Source organism: Geospiza fortis, unplaced genomic scaffold (genome assembly GCF_000277835.1).
Source record: "Geospiza fortis unplaced genomic scaffold, GeoFor_1.0 scaffold112, whole genome shotgun sequence".
NCBI classification, from domain to species: domain Eukaryota; kingdom Metazoa; phylum Chordata; class Aves; order Passeriformes; family Thraupidae; genus Geospiza; species Geospiza fortis.
The window spans coordinates 29,417,442-29,435,595 of NW_005054298.1; the positions used below are offsets into that span (position 1 = coordinate 29,417,442).

An 18,154-nucleotide genomic window follows, 5' to 3' on the forward strand; every position below is an offset into this window, starting at 1 on the left:
AGCAGGAACTTCACTGCACTGCTGTAGGAGAAAACCTTTGATTGTTACTATATGTGTAAAGCCACTGCCCGACCCAAGCTGAGGTTAAATATCATCTTTTTCAGCACTCCCAAATGCAAAGGACAGATTCCCACATCCGCTGGCCTCTCAAAAAACACACACCTCTCCAGTAAACTGCTACAATTAAAGGTACAGCAAGATGAAGATCCCAAGTTGCATCACAGCAGCTTGAACACCCAGCACAAGCCATCCAAAGCTGCTGTCCTGGTTTCACAATTTGGCCCTGCTGAATTATCACCCTGGTTTTCATAACCCCACTGTTCCTTTGAATGCAGCACCTACTGGTTGGCTCTGTATTAACATTCTGAAACCATCTCTATTTTTCTACAAAAAAACAACAAGCTGAAGCTTGAACTCTGTTAAGCTCCCTCTGCCCTGCTGATTTTTTTTCCTGTTACAAGTACTAGGCCTATCTCCCCCAAAACAGAGCGAAAACTGAACTGAGACAAAAAGCCCTCATGAAGAACCAAGATAATGCTGTCAATTATTTGATAACAAAGCTATCTTAATTAAAAAAACTGACAGACCCACTCTGGTCTACCAATAAGGTGAAGCTTTCTAAAACCAGGAGTATTTGATGCACTCAGAAGTTTTGGGGTGCACCTCTGAGCCAGGGGAGCAAACGGGCCATGGCACCAGTGAGAGCAGCTGCTCCTTCCAGGAGATGTTTCTCAGATGAGCTCATTGTTAGGAAGGGCTCTGAGCACAGGCTTCAGATTCTTTCTTTCATAACAACATGTACCAGACCAGCCAGGAGTTTCCATGTGCCAGTTCAAGGTGGGATTGTGCAATTCCAAGCGTTCAGCTTGTAGCAACTGAAGCTGGACACAAAATTCTTACAGCCTTCCTCTGCTCAATGTAAATAAATTCTACAAGTTCTGGAAGAAATTGTGATGGATTTATATAAATATATATAGTATATATATGTTAACAAATACAAATCAAAAACTATTGAAGTTATTCTTTTGTACCAGAAAACACTAACAATATCTTATAAAAACAGAGATTAAATTCCACAGACGTTTCACATTTTGTGGTTAAAGTTTATTTTGATCTAACTTCTACCTCCCTTGTCCGTGACTAACTTAATACTGAACTTGTACTATCATGACAATACAACTTTTGCCATGGCAACACGCAATGACATTATAAACATAGAAACAGGAATTCCCTGTGGGACAAAAAACAGAAGTCACAGTTAGGAACAAAATCCTCATTCCAACACAAATAGCCTCAGTAATAGGCACAAATAACTATTGTCCCTGACTCTCAGTTTATTAAAGACCTTTTCCAGTTTAATGTGAAGTAAGAAATGGCCTATTTTAAGGACACTGCATTGCTTCTGAATCAGGACTTTTAATAGTGTGAGGCTTTCTGCACCATAATTAGAATAAATGACTCCTGATTAAATTCTTGATTCAGGGAATCGATGTGCTGTCAAACAGAGGACAAGCAGCACACCAGAAAAGAGCTATTCTGAAGAAAGAGCCATGAATGTGTGCAGCTAATGCTTTAGCAGTTTGGAAATATAAAATAAATTTTGGTAGCCTTCTCAAGGAACCCAAAAGTTTGGACAGAGTCTCAATTTCGTTTTTTTTTTTTTTTAAGCTATCATTACCAGAGAAGATAATCTTTAAAATCTAGTATCATAACTTTGAGCACAGTAAATAATTTATACATACATTCTGTGGGCAAGATAATAGACACCATGGGGCAGGTACAGGTGCTGAGGAGTATTAAAGGACAGGAACATGGAGTGTGAAACTTTGGTTGATTTTTTTCCCTAAACTGTGGATTTCCTATGCTGAGAACCACTTAATTTGTAAAAAAAGAATAAGCCTGATGTTTTATTAGTAATGTAACTTCAGTGGGAAAATATGTTGAGTCAGTATGCAAAGTGTAATTCACAATCACATGGCTAATCTACACGAATAAGCTAAATTAAATACTATATTAACAGAAATTAATATCAGCATTTTGATAAATGTGGTCAAGAAAATGCCTGTGTTCAAGAAAAAAAAGTTTTTTCCTTGGCTCCTAGAAACTACATCCTAAGCTCCATTTACTTATTTAAATGTGTTGGTAATTTTACACAAATGACACCCATAGATGTCTTTCTCTCTTGCTATATTCACAAAACACAGAAATTTTCAGAGGGTATTTGACTGGGATAGCCAAGTCAAAATCAAATTAGTTACTTGTGGAAGGAATTAATTCTGCAGGGAGAGGTGGTCCATGCAGCAGATAAATACACAGGGAACAAAGCAGATGCCCTTAAAACTGCAACATGATTGAAGTTCTCACAAAATATCTTTAAGTGGGTATCTTGGAATAAAAGAAAAAGGACAGGGCAACCTGCACTGGTTCTGAGTGCTTTGATTATTTGGACTGAAAAGGGGCAATAGCAACAAGACAGCACAGCTGGGAGGCAAACTGGAGAAGCAAATGAAGAGCAGGGGCTGGAGAGGAAGTGGCTCTGCAACCACAGGAGCTCAACAGGGTTTTCATCTGCTACGGGCTCATGACTACAGCACAAGGTAAGCTGATCAAGGATTTTTGGGAATTGTATTCAAAATTTTTATGGGAAAACACAAACATGTTAGAAATCTTCCTTCCCAAGGCTGGGAATGTACCCTTAACATAGCTCTGCCTCATTGTCTGTGGAAGTGCTGCTGCACAGAACACAAACCCTGCTCTAAATCCCTCTTCTTCAACTCCAGCACAGATTCTGGGAACAAGTACAACTCAGGCAATGGGCCTCAACAAGAAAAGCACTTCTTTCATTGATTTAGCTGTACTGGATCTTTCACTTTTCCTCCAGGGAATTGGAAGTGTCTTCTCTGTGATGATTTCTGTTTTATGAGCCTGTCTATATTGTCTCTCATTAATCTCTTTTTCAGAAGAAACTCCCTTCTTTACACAATCTCTCTTAAAAGACAGCTATAAAACAGATGTGATCACCATAATTCAACACCTGGCCTTCAGGCACTTGACAAATATCCATAACAGAGTTTGGGTTTTTTTTTAATCTGGATAGGATGAGAGTATTTTAAAAATTATTTGGAACAGAAATAACTGTCTCTTTATGTTATCATTTAACAAATGTGAAGAGCACTACTAAAACACAGGAAATATTCTTCCCACTGAACAGTACAAAACATAAAGCTGAATTTTCTTATGAGATTGATTATTTTAGCAAAATGTAAAAATATTTCAACCTGGCAACATCAGATATGACATGAAACCACCATTATCATGACCCTAGATCCACCAGCAGATGAGATGAACATCTTGGATGAACTTTTTAGGAGAACATAACAGAGATGGAAAGTAATCTGTAAATTATTTTACAATGGCAATTAATCCAACAAAATATTGGCTTTCACTTCTTACTTCATTAAAAATATGTTTTCCAATAAAAGACCTCAATCTGGTGCTGAAGTGGTAAAATTAATTTAGACTAGATCATTACAGTGGTACTCCTATCATTAGGTGAACATAGAATCAGAAAAATCTGATTCTGTATTTAAAATTTTTTCACATAAGGATTTGGAGTCTTCCCTAAATAGCAACCTAATCCTTTTCACTAAGAGCAGGTATTGAGAAGACATTTAATCTTGAGCTCAAGGCATGAAAGCAGAGTTCAAAATTTGGGGTCTGATTTGAGAACAGAGATTTGGGGCAGATATGTGTAAAACCTTCAGTATTACCTCTGTTCCTTATCTTTAAGCTGAGGACAATAAGTCACCAGTTTCTTATCTGCATTATCATTTAATTATCTCAGCTGAGAAGAAAGCTCATGAGAGAAGTCCAAGGTCTTCTGTTGCCTACTTATTCTGAGCTTTGATCTACGACTACTTGCATCAGGGTAGCACCTACAGCCTCCCTCTCATTATTCTAGAGGCTGCACAAACATCAAAAAGATAGCCCTTAGCTTCAAAGAATTTATGATCTAATGAACTGTGATAAATTGCAGTAACCCCTTGGAAATGCACAGCACAGTTTCAGTTAGTACCTCTGAGTGTTACTGATGAAAATCAATATAAAACATCGACCCTATTCTTCCTCATACACATCAAACAGCCAACACTAATACAAATAAAAAGCTGTAACCAGCACAAAATTAACAAAGTGTTCTGTCACACAGCACACATGCAGAGTGCTTCAGCAGATTTCAAAGATAAAAAAAACCATGTGAAGAGGTCCCACCTTCCCACCTGCCTCTCCTCAGAACCCAAAATTTAACCCCTAAACCCATACCTAGTTTTAAAGATTTAAGATTATTCTGAACATTCAGTATGCACATGCAATTTTGGGGAATGCTTTTCATTCTGAGAATGCATTTGCCTTTGAGAGTTTCAGGTCCTCGGCGCCTCATAAAGTGAGGATATGGGATATGGCCTCTAAACTCTGACTTAAGAAGACATATAAATTCCTGATTTGAATAGATTTTTCCACAATAAACCTGTATTCATGAGTAAACAAGATTTGCCTCCCACGTAATCTTTTAGCTCTAATTAACATGATTTGTTGAGTTACTTATCTGTCCTTGTAGTTTCTTTCTACTCAGAAGCATTGGGAGCTACAGCAATAGTGCAAGATAGGGTTTAAGGACCTTTCTAGTTCATGCTTCAAGTTATATTTCCCTTCAAATGCAACGCTTGCTTCTACACATTTCAAAGATTTAATGGACATCCTTGTTTCTATATTTTCCCTATTTTCGTAATGCTACAGCAACATATTGAAAAACAACTTGTAAAACAATAGGACCGGCCCCATTTCGATTTTCCTTAAAGATTCAGAATGAAGAGAATATTAGCTATGAAAACACTGAAGAAAAAAAATGAAGGTTTAGGCCAACGCAACCCATCATTCCCTTTAAGTAGCACATCATAATTCCTAGCGAAAATGCAAAACATTTCAACAAAGATTTACAAATAACTTAATGCAAATATTTCTCCTCTGCTATGTTCCAAACCACAAAATATTAGTTCCTCTATTAAGTTACACCTAACAGTCTCATATTCAAAGTTCAAAATACTTCTTAAAACAGGCCAAGATTAGTTTTACCCTTTCTGAGCCAGAGTAATCAGAAGGAGCCATTTCTGAGAGAAATATTTATTGCAGTCCAGGATCTGCAGCTGACTAGTGTACCTCACTATTTTATTAAAGTTAATAAACTTCAGGGACTGCAGCTAGTAGTTTGTCTGACGGTTTATAGAGGAAGAATCCTCATGGAGATCAGCATATGTGAAACTTTTCCTGAATGGTGAACAGCCTGGCTGTTGGATAGACTCCTGTAGTCTTGGCTCTGTTTTTAAAATTGTATCTCCTTGCAGAATTTTCTGTTAAAAATCTTGTGCCATTCTCTTATTCTCTATAAACCAGCCCTGTTTCTAGTTTACAGAAAGGCTGAGATTAAATATGAGAGATAAGAAAGAGTAGTTCACCTGCAGGCCTGATTTAATTTAAAGCAAACCAATCTAGAAACAGCTGTGGGTCACCTAGCCCACAAGGACAATAATCCAGATGTTTGAGCCCTACTAATTCCAGGGTCAGACAGGCAATTGACTTGGGACTTGACAGTGCAGAGGCTGAGAGGCCTTCTTCCAGAAACCTCCCATTCCCACAGCTGCCAGCTCTCATGGAAACAGAGCTGCAGAGGGAATCTCAGAGGAGATGCTAATGAGCCTAATTGGCAGTTCCAAGCAGACTTAGGGAGAGGCAAGGAAATAAATATGAGCAACAGAGAAGGAACAGAGAGGGATGTGGAGGGCTGAGTAAATCTTTGTTGACTCTAAGGTCCTTGCACTCTCTTTCTAGCTCTGTTAATTCTGACTGGACAGACCTCTGAGCTTTATTCATTTGTTTTGAACAGGCAGATCACTCACTGCTCCTTCATCAGTGAGTGCCTGCTCTTATCCAGGGCTGAGGAACTCATGACTCTGAGTATCACAGACTTTAGAAGATTAATACTCAAATACTGACTTAGTCTTTCTCTGAAGAATAGGAAAATGACATTGTAAAAGCTGCTATGACACTTCTAATGATTTTGTGACTTTCGTCTCAACAATCTCACTGCTCACCTCTTTTGAGACAATACCAGGGAAGGCCAGAGATGCAACTGTTCAAAACATACTTTTAAACTCATAGTTAACATGATATCTTTAGAAATATGCCTATATTACACTAGATTTTTCCACTTCAATTCCCAAAGAAAATCCTAATCCAAGTGCAGGACAGCCAAGGGACAACTCCAACATTCAAGGACACCCAGGACATTGCCCCTTCCTAAAATTGAGGGTGCTTCAAAATCCAACAATGAGCTAAATCTTGAAGGTTTGTATTTTCAATACAGATTATAGTTGTTAGATATCCTATCAATGTGTGAAATAACTGATTTTAGAACTTTCTACAAAAAAAATCTATCTCAAACTCTTAAACTGTTTAAAAATATTTTTTCTCTGATGGGAGAGATGCAAATTAGACTGTTTAAATCAGAGATGATGAAAAAGTGTAATTAAGCATCCATGTTGCTAAATAAATGGATGTGATGGCAATTTATGTGAGAGAAGCAAACTGCTTGGATACAAAGGAAACCTCAAACTTGCTCAGGATAGGAAATACTTTAGGGCTGTGCTGGATCACACATCAGATTCAGTGTAGACAAGGGTTCCTGTCTCCATCCTGTTTCATGACATTTTTAACGTCTTACTGCATTACTGAGAGAGGGACTCCAATGACTTCTCAGATCCTATGCTGAAGGCCATTCATAAGTATGAATGATTTGTGATTCCTGCCAAGAAACTCCAGCCCCCATAACTTACTTGGGCTGCAAAGGCTTCACAGTTGTAACTGAAGTTATGTCACGCAAGACTCAGAAATTTCAAGGAAAAGGGAACTTATGAAAAGCTCAAAGGATGACAAGCAGAACCTTAAAGAAAGTGACAGCCTTGGAGAACAGATAAAGAGCTACTGGTTTGTCCTTCAATTGGAGTTTATAAAGTATTGACAAATATGACCAGCGCTTATTTGTAATTTTTTTTTTTTTGTTTCTAACTGGAACCTACCACAAATACTTCCCTCAAACACACAGGTCCTATTTTCTCATTTTCCAGAAAAAGGAAAGAAATGAAACATCATCCATTATACTAAACTGCCTTGCATTACTCTACACAAATGGACTTTAATGAAGAAACACTGGAATTGCTCATAAATTTGATTCTTTTCTTGAAGGAGACCCTCTTCTGGAGAGTAAGAGCAATCAAACCAAGTCTGTTGAGAGTATCTGTTGCAGACTTTAAATATTTTATATTTCATTTGCATGTTTATTCATCTCTAGTATAATGAGCTCCAATTTAATGACTGTAATGTATCAGAATTTGAACTAAGAAGTTCAAATTTGCATTGCCTTGTAAAATTACAATTTTTTGCTTTCCTATCTCATTTGGGTATTTTCACAAAACTAATTTTTCTTGTGCTTAAACATGAAATTAATTATGATCACATGCAAGACATTTTGGAACTCTAATGAAAGTTAATTGGTATTAAGTCATTAATTCTAATTATAATAAATTTAAAGTAGGAAAACTCATTATTTCTCTTCTACTGCAGTAGTTTCTAATTTTCAACATTTTCGTGCTCTGTTTGAAATATCTTGCTATATCTAACTTCACCACATATCTTAAATAGTGTGCCTTGTAACTCTGCTGACTTGGGAAAGCTACAGACAATTTGCCATTTGACATTTTTTCATTACTTCTAATGATACAGCCATGATCATTCTGCTGAAATGCTGACTGGATAGGAGAAGAGAATTTCTATAGCAATAGGAAAAAAAAAAGGTAGTAAGAAGTGCAGTTTATGCCACAAAAATATGGCTTTGATAACACTGTACACTTATGATAGCAAAATGCAGATATTCAAAAGACAGAACTGTACCTAGAACCCTGCAACCATAGTGACATCATTCGACCAAAATTCCTGCTCCACAAGAGTATTATTTGCCATTGAATGATGATAAAAAATGCATGGAATAAGACATGGGATATAGTTGAGAATCTAAATAAACTGTTTATTGTCCTACAGTGAAGACTAAGAGCTTTAGGTACTGCCAAGGGAGGTCTTTTATTACAGACTCACAGAATCATTTGGGTTGGCAAAGACCTTCCAGATCATAAAGTGTGACCATTATTAAATTCCTTTTTTCCATTGTTCATTTAACTCTAAACTTTCAAATTGAAACTCCTACATCAAGAATCAAACCAGCAGCTGACAATATAAAAACTCTGGAAGTGAGTTGAAGCAAGCATTAGGCCAGTGAGCACTGGGGAGCTGTGACACCTCTTGGTGAAACTTTAATGTGCCATCACTTGCCATGGAAAAGGGCAGCCCTTCTGCCTCGTGCAAGGTCAGAGCCACTGACCCCTGCCTTGCCAGCTGCCAACATAAACACCAGGCTGGCAAAGCACACCCTCTCTCTGCAAAATGGAAGGCTGTGCATGTGGAAGGTTGATATAAGCCAAAAAACAAGCCAGTGACTCTGAAGGGGATTACAGACACAATCACTACAGAGAGACATAGTACACATGGTTGGTTGGGGCAGCTTTTGACTGGCAGAAAGGCAGCACTCAGGGGATGACAACCACCAGCCCTTTTTAAAGGCTACAGTCCTATTCCATTATAAAGTCACACTTTGATTACTTTTGTTTTGCAGAAAGGAAGCTGGCCTCAACTCAAAAGAATTGCCTTAAAGGCAAAAGAGAGATTTTTCTTTACAGTATAGAAAATAACACAAATATCCCTTCTTAATTAAAGACCATTAGAGAAAAAAAATTAACACAGAGAAGTTTGGGGTTGCCTTAGAATGTTATATCTGGGTGATATTAAAACTGTCATGCCACATCAAAATGAGTCCATATTTGGTACTCTATTATAAAAATTCTATATTATCTTTCTGGGGGGGAAGTATGACCAATATGTTTTCATTTGTAGTGACACAGTAAAAAAAAACATAGGACCACAACCTGGTGTCAAAATTCTGGCTTCACTAAACTTCACATATCCAGAGCATGCTGAAGTGTGAGGAATCTTATTATCAGCGACTTCTGGTAGACCAAGATATCCGTAAGACAAGGAAAAAAAAACAGACGCAAGAAAAAACACTAAACACCAAAAAAATTACAGTAACAGAACAAAAGCAAACTAAACAAGACTGAAGAGGGAAAATAAACACCCCTGTCCCATCCCCCCAACCCCCCACAAATAAAAAAACCCAAAGCACAAATCCTCATTGGTTTACGCTGTGCAAAACCATGTCAAAATCAGCTAATTTCAAAACAGCAAAGTAGGAGTGGGGGTGTTGGAAAAAGAGAGAGAAATTCAAGACACTTTAATATTTCAAGGCTTCCTTAGGAGACTCATGTTTCCTGGATTTTACTTGCAGAAGAAAAAACTCAGGTCATGTTTTCCTGTAAAGAGGATTATGGCCATAAATCATCCTGAGGTGCATGTTCTATGAGATAACATGACATTACTAATTCTCTGTTAAAAAGGTCCTCTCCAATTGGTAGAGAAAAAAGGCCAGTTGTCAATATTGCAGGTTTCTTTTAATTCCCAGTTAACTTTGCTCAGATTTTTTTCTTAATAACAGTCAACTCATGAACTGTGTTTTATCAATGAGCTGTCTTAGGAATCAAGAAAACCTCATCTTTCCCAGTAAGCTCTGCCCATGTTCTGATCATCTCAGATTAGTGTCAGAGAAACTATTTTTGCCTCTTATAAAGAACAGAAACCACTTTTCAATCCACACTAATCTTCATCCAAAAAACTGTGGAGTAGAATACAGCTCACTTGCTCATGGACAAATAACATCTCTGGTATTACTTTCCATCAAACTAATTTGATTTTCTGAACATGTCATTCTTTACTCACATATAAATAAATATAAATCAGATCAAGTGTTGTCTTTTCTTCCTAACAAACACTGGAGATACATGAACTGAATGTTAGAGAATTGGAACAATTTGGGCAAAAAAAATCAAGGAGTCTTGTTAAATTCTTGTGTTATGAAGGTTTTCTGAAGCTTTTAATCATTATTTCACAACATAGTTACAAGTTAGCGAATCAATGAGACATTTCACTTAAAACCCAAAATTCTGCAAACTCCAAATAAGGTACTGATAGATACATACTTTCCTCTTCAGGTGAAAAGTACTGCAAAACTTAATGAGAATGATACTTGAGAACTCAGGTGGAAATGTCATCTAGATTTATCATGGTTATGCCTGCATATGCCAGCTGAGTTCATAAAAGCTGTGTGAATTTATTCCAGGTGCCAATAAATAAACAGGGTAGGAAATCCCATACCCTTTACACTCCAGTTACAGAGCAGAGCAATTTTTTGCTTGCTTTGAATCAAATGACTGATAGTTCTAAATAAGAATTTTCTACTGTGATCCAAATAAAAAAAAAGGGTTTAAGTTTCTTAAAAAAGACCTAAATAAAACAAAACCAAAACCCAACATATCTGGTATTAAAATCTCAGTTTCCTGAAAGTGTTCTGGCAGACCTTAGAGGCCACCACAAAAGTGAAGGAGGCCCTGGAATAAACAACAAACAGGAGCAGAACTGGAGAGGACACTTAGGCACATATCAGCCTAAATAAGTGGAAAGATATTTTGGACCAAGAGTCTTCCTTTAGATTGGAATTCTCCATTCTTTTCCTCTGCTCCAGAAGTTGCTGATGCTGTTGTTTCTACAGTTACCACCATCTTAGCACCATCCTCTTTATTCTAATTCTTTCTCTGCACAGCTGCACTGACACCTACTCACCAGATCTGCTCTTAGGCAAGACAATGAAACATGAAAGATGAAGGTGGTTTCTTTTTTCTCTCAAAGACCAGAAATGAACACACATTGTTCAGTGCTTTGAAAAAACTCATGGCTTCAGCTTGCTCTTAAATCAGATGGCACAGTCACCACAGCAAGTAATCCTGCCTCTGAAGAAGTGTAACATAAAGCCAAGGTGTCTGGCAAGGCTATTCAGTGAAATGGTAACATCCTTTGGACAAAAATTCAGTTGGAGAACAGATAGAATAAAAACACATTCAAAACCTGGCAACTGTGAGAAAGAGACTCCACTTCCCACCACAAACTCTTGTTTGCTCTGTGGGAATGCTAAGCCAAAGAAAATTGCAAATACAAAAGCAGGGAACACTCATGTACAAACCTGAGTCCTGGCCCCTGAAACAAGTATTTTTTATATACATATATATAGAGACTAAAAAAATTGATACCAGGAATTTTCACATTGATTTTTTTATTGACTATTTTAAGAAAGGTTTTTATATTAAGAAATACCAATCACAAGAGAACATCATCCAGAACAGCCCATAATAAAATTTTAATAAAGTATACTCTCAGTTTGAGCAAATAATTGCAGATTCCTCAGTTTACTCTGAGTTATGTTGATGGTCCCATATTCTCTCCTCCTTTTAAGAAACTATCTTCTAAGCTGGTATTTAGGTAAGTATTTAGGAACCTTTATGTTCTAAGGTATTTAGGTAAGATGCATTTCCTGTCAAGGGATGTCATTAGACAAATTGAACCATTACTTATATAAACTTATCTCACTGAAATTGGGATAAGAAAATTAAAATAAGGCTTCTGGGCTTTACTGTGCAAAAATGCCATTATTTTTCTACCACATTTCTTGAGTATTTGACATTTCAATATATCCAGCAGAAAGGGCTGTTACTCGTTGCCTTTGATATTGTTCAAAATAAGTTTGTGCCATTAATCTTAATAATATTGTAAGCATGCAGCCTGATGTTAAATTCCTTTGCACTCAAAACCATTTACAAAAATACCATCAAGCAGAGAAGGAACACTAATTTGCTTTCTAGTAAACCATAGCTCGAACAAGAATCAACTGGCCATAAAAACAGAACATTTTCACCTGCAAACCAGACATTCACTAAGTTAGTCTTCATTATTTCATCTGGAAAATCTATGTCTCTGCAATCTTCAAGTCAAAACAAGACAGAATGTGCTGCATTCTAAAGGTATGAGGAGAAAATAACTTCATATTTTCTTACCTTTGCATTATAGGGAATATAATGCTTTGATAAGGCTTCAGGAGTGTGCATCCATGTTTTGTCTACAGAAAAGCAAAATAAAAGAAGCACTGAATAGGTTATTCAATTGTTAACTTAAGTATAACAGTATCTCTGTGGAAAAGTTCAACAATCATCCTGTTACTCAAAAACCAGCTGTCTGAATTAGTTAGAGGGGCTGGAGGGAAATGTCTCACACCTCCCCAAACACTTAGAAGAAAGAACCTGCTTCTTTCTGTTGGGCACATTTCCTATTTTAACCAGCTTGGTTTTCCAGAAGAACTGCAACTCCTCCCCTCAAATGTATTAATTGGTCTGAGGCTGTTTGCTGGTTCTGTCTCAGATCAGGATTTTCTGTATCCTGCTGTTTAAAGCACTGACTGCATCCTGTGCATCTAATGATGCTTTTTTGATGAATTATCTGCTTTTTCTGATTAATAACAAAGACATTAAAGGGACAAACAAAAAATTATCCAAGTTGCAACTGACAGAAGAAAGCCCTAATCCTTATAAAAGAAAAATGATTAACATCAGATTCGTAAGTTTTTGATCTGATTTATAAGTTCAGATCATCTGTAATTTTTCCATACCTATGCTAAACACATTTGCATATTTACCCTTTAACTTTCCCATTACAATACTGTGCTATTCTCTTACCTTTCCTACTGCATGGACCTAATTCTGTAATTATTTGTCAAATACATCTCCTCTTACTTTAATGGCCTTTTTGAATGTTCTACACAATTTAAGATGGAATTCCAAACATTAAAGAAAAGCTTCTTTTTATTACAAATCTTAGAAACAAATTTTCAAAGTTTTCTCATTTGAGAGCATTTAAGAAAACAAAATCATTCAAAAATACTAATTTTCATTACCATGCATTTGGGAGAATCTGTAAATCCCATTAATGTTTTATATGACATATATTGAACATATAGTAGTATTTTCTAACTTGAGACCATCCTGGTTTAAATGAGCATGAATTAAAGTCACAAATCTGGAACTTTATTGAGTTAAGTAACAGAATAACAGCTTAAAGCAAAAGTCTACCCTTGGATATTCCCAAATCCATTTGCCTTTATAGGGAGTTGCAGTTACAGTAATTACCAACTTTTTTGTTAGTTACACTTAAGGACAATAAAATTCTGTTCATTTAAACTGTTGAAGAGCAAAAGCTGTGACACTGATTGACACTAAAGCAATAATTAAATATTTCAGATTATGCAGGAGCAAGAAAATGGTTAAACAAGTTATTCACCAGTCACCACAGTAACAGGATCAGAACTACAAAGCTGAGAAATTCTTTTTTCCCTTAGCAAATTTCTTTCTAGATGGCGGCAATGTTCAGCTCCATTACTGAAGAGTGATACTATCACTTCTTAATTAAGGAAGAATGATTTGCCCATTCAGCAGCACCCAGGAGGATGATTAAAGTGGCTCATCCTTCTAACGGGGGCTTGTGATTGGACTGCCAGAACCAAGAAGTCATTTCCCAAAATATTTTAACACCTGAAACCTGATCTCCTCTTTAGCATAATATCAAAGGCTGATGTTATCTGGAAGTGCAGAATAACCATCCCAGGGAATCTGTGATTTAGGCCAGGTAGAATAAAGCCTGTCAGGCCAGGAGAGAAGCTGAAGCCCAGCCAAGCACTGGGTTTGCTGGCAAGGCCAGGCACAGGGAGCTGGCACTCAGGACAGGACTCTCACTGCCTGCTCTGTGAACACCTACACAGGGCCAATTTCAACTCCTCCAGGTGCTATTGCTAATACCAAGGGCTAATTTACCTAGCTCCTTCACATTACTGTTTAATAGCTTCAATAGAGATACGGTCACATTTACACACTTATAAAGGAAAATCTAATAAAAATCAAGCACTGAACCTCTTAAGGAAATTGCAATAATTCTCCACTCATTTTATGCCTAGTACCAGCACAAACAAGTGACAGAGCTGTAGCTTCTAAAGCAATTTTACAAGCAGACCAGTGGCTAGACAAGTGCCGTCAAAACTATTCCTTGCAAATGCTTCTTCCTCCCTTCACCCCATCAGGGCAAATTCAAATCTGAAAAAAAATGTTATTTAGTTTGGGACTCAAGTGTGAAGTGCTGGTCTTAATTCAGCGTCAGGTAATCTTTGAAATTTTACTATCATGCACAAAGCTTTACTTAAAATGTTTCTGTGAAATCATCAAGTTGCCTACCAGCCTCCAACAGTAATGTGACAGAGATTCCAGGAAGGAATAGCATTGCTGGGCAAGTCTAGCTATAACTGTTGGCAGCCCTAATTGGGAGGAAGATCAGGAAATATGGACAGATGCTCTCAGCTCAAAATTAAATCAGTAACTTAGTGAGGTACCAAAAGACACCTGGTTCCAGGAGTCTTGTGCTATTGGTTAAAATAGTCCAACATTCAGATGTAAATCCACAGACACTGTGACACAGCTACTGAAGATTTTCTCTGACAATGGAAGTCCATTTCTTAGAGGCAAATAATAATTACAGAGTGGTGATGGTTTGGAAAGGGCTCTTAATGCTAAACGAAATCAATCCAAGGCAAAACTCAGGCTGATACCAAAGATGTGCTAGTTATTATGGGGTAGATTTTTTTACCAGCATCTCCTTCTGAAGTGTAAGGTCTCATTATGGACTTACACCACCCCCAGCAGCTGTTTGAAATACTGCTTAGAATTAGTTTGATGTCACAGCAGTTGAGAAAGACCACATTTCAGACACTTTGCATGCAATAAACCTGAAAAACATGAAAAAAGAAAACCTACAAAAGAAGCATTGGTCAAATATCTGATGTAGATATGGCTTGTGGTTTGCATGATCCGTCACCTAATTTAATTTTAAAGAGTTTTCACAGCTTAAAACTTATTTATTCATTCTGAAGCAACAAGCAAAATATGAAACCCTACAATGAAAACCACAGTTCATATTATTATTTTAGTAGTTACACAGACACTTCCCTGCTAAATAAAACAAGAGGTCCTAAAGAAAGGACTGAAAGCCCAGATAAAACCAAACCTGACAACTTGCATCTAATGTTAACAGTAATAGAAAGTGAAAGGAATCATGCTGTTACACTGGGTGAAAACCACACTTATTTTAGATCTTGTCTGAAGTTCTTAATCCAGGCTGCCTTAGAGTGTACATTAAAGTTTTGAGAAGTGCTCAGTTATTTTTTGAGAATTATGAGGTTTTGAGAATTATGCCTTCGAGCCTTTCAGAGTCCAATAGAACCTATGCTTAACTGAGGTATGAGAAATTTTGATCAAGTGGTGGTTTTGCCACACTCACTGGCACTGCGTGGAACAAGAGGTGTAAAAAAGGGTTTCCACTCTTATTTCAAGGGCATGGGGTAAACTGCAGGATCTGACAGACTGAATTGCAAGGGTGGAGGTGGGAGCCGGGCATTCCATGGGCAGAGGAGTAGTGCTGCTCAGAATTGAGCCTTCTCTCTTTTCTCAGCCCCTGAACCATGCCACCCCCTTCCCCTCAAAAAGGGGAGGTTGCTTTCCAGAGTGCATTTCACACCTGCTGGGTCCCATGTGTGAGCCAGGGCAGAGGGACAAACGTGTGCTGACAAATCACACACCAAATCAAGGGCCCTGAACTGCTGTGCTGCACTCAGGGGAGTATGGCAGCAGGTTAGATAACAGCACAGTGACCATTTATCTACCAAAAAGGAAACACTAGCAGTGCCAAGAAATTGTTGTCCCTTTGAGATTAATTTCTCTGCATGTTACTGCCCTAAGAGAGTGTAGAATGGCATTTTCACAGTGCAGCTTTAGTTAACTGCCTCCCTAAAGCCCACTGTCATTATTAATTCATTAACTAACATTTATTAATTAATGTTTCTAAAGTGTCCATTCATTTAATACAATGAACAGGGAAAGACTCTGACTTTAACTTTTTCTTTTTCAGTACCACAGTGAAAATACAGTTATTTCTAAAAGGTAGAAAATAAAGCCTTTATTGTTCACTGGATTAGTATCTTTTCACATTGATATTGATAGATGCTTTTATTGTTAACAGAAGAAATCTTAGAACTGTCTTCCTGTTTTACAGAACTTGGTATGACAAAAATATTTTTGTGACAAGCAGCATAATAAGTGTCTCCTGAAGAAGATATCCTAAGAGATCCATAATACATCTAGGTATTACTGCCTCAGGAACAAACAGCTTACTTGCTTCAGTGTATGTACACAAGTACTCTCTGTTTCATTATTCCTAGATTATCTATTCTTCTGTAAAGAAAGAAAACCTTCACAACATGACATGAAAGAACTGCCACCCTGTTAAATAATTTCCTTTATTCTGACTGCAGAAGAAACAGGCAGGTGCTCACAAAGCCTCCTTATGCTGGTCAGACAGCAAGGTAGAATCTGACTTCTTGACCACTGCAGGTAACACATGAATGGATAGCCTGAGGCCTGACACAATGCTTGGCACCAGAGTTTTCATCAGAATGTAACACCAAAATATTGCTATCAAATAAATATTATATTTATAATATTATAAATATTATAATATTATTGCATTGTTCAGCTGCAGCATTTGTTCCAGCCACCTCCGAGAGCAATGACTGAGTAAAGTCTGGGTGTCTGATACCAGTAATTTATTAAAGTTATTAACAGATTACTATGACTAAGGAAATGAAATTATGAGTCAGAACTTTCCCTAGAAACATACAGAGAAAAATGCCCATCAATACACATAACTCAAAAATACTTTTGTTACTTTCTTCCTCCTTTTTTTTCCCAAACATAAGATATGCTTTGGATGCATATTTAGTCTCTGCCAAGAAAAGAGCCATATCTCCCTAGAACAGAGTGAGCTTGGCAGAATGCTTTGCCTGTGTCCTTCTCCCCTAATATTTAGGACCTTGTAAATGGTTTTAAACAGCTGATTGCTATAATTTCAGAATGGTGTCTCAGAATGCTGGGTTGGCATAGTTACAAAATGAAAACAAGCCTGGTATTTGCATTTCCCTCAAAAGTAACATCCACTGCATAGCCTACACATTTTATACTGCCTGTTTTTGAGATACGGATGCTGATATAGAAGTTCTGACAATAAAGGAAAATAGTATAAAGAATTAGTGCAACAGATCAGTGATTAGCAAATCTCGGCTTTTGCACTTTTGAATTGTTGATGTTAAGAACTTGTAACTAGTTTATATTCCTAAACCAAAGGGGAAAAAAACCAAGAAAAATAAATCTGAACTATTTAGCCCATACCTTGTATGTCTGCTAGTTACAACAAGAGCTCCATTGTCTTTGATAAAAGCTTCTATTTGAAGTCAAAAAGAGATTACTGGCATAACATAATTTAAGTGATCACATTTTGCAAGTTTTCACTAAGATATATGCAGAGATCAAACTTCCAACTCCATATTTCCCTTCTGTAGTCTTGTAGAAAAATAGTTCAGTGAACTATTCCAGTACTGCTATAAATAAATCTGGAGGAGTATCAATTAAACTTGTAAAAAAATGTTTAAATAGCAAGCTATTGAAGGATTTCTTACTACTAAAGAACGTTATGTAAATAGATCAAAACAAAGGAAAAGAAGCATAAATGACAATCTCAATATACAATTAGAATAGAATTTTAATTTTCTGATTCCAGAACACTGAAATAATGTGATATAAAAGTTTAAATGGAGCTTTCTGTAAAATTCAGACTGAAAGGAGAAGAAAGGAGTTTGAGCAACCAATGAGAGCAACTAAAATATGCATGTCTATGGCTTCCTCTTGCTCATGTACCTAAGGTACATCCTTTTATGTCTCAGAAGGATTTGATTTCACAAAACAGTGTTTTCCTGAGTGATCTATTTCGGATGTTCTCTGCATTTTTTCCAACAGCTTTATAGGAGAAATTGTTATGAAATCCAGTAGCCATTGTGATTCCTACCAAGGTCTGGTTGTTACAGCCCTAATTTATTTCACACAGGATAAGATATTTCATCTTTAAC

At 37.0% G+C, this 18,154-nt stretch overlaps 1 protein-coding gene across 2 annotated transcripts in view; it reads right to left on the reverse strand.

Moving 5' to 3' along the window:
• GULP1 (GULP PTB domain containing engulfment adaptor 1) overlaps positions 1–18,154 on the reverse strand; it is a 122,438-nt gene that overhangs the window by 50,045 nt on the left and 54,239 nt on the right. For both annotated transcript variants that reach the window (XM_031056544.1, XM_031056537.1), the window contains exon 3: positions 12,159–12,220. In XM_031056544.1, coding sequence (XP_030912404.1) covers positions 12,159–12,220 — 62 coding nt within the window. The remainder of the gene's footprint in view (positions 1–12,158; positions 12,221–18,154) is intronic.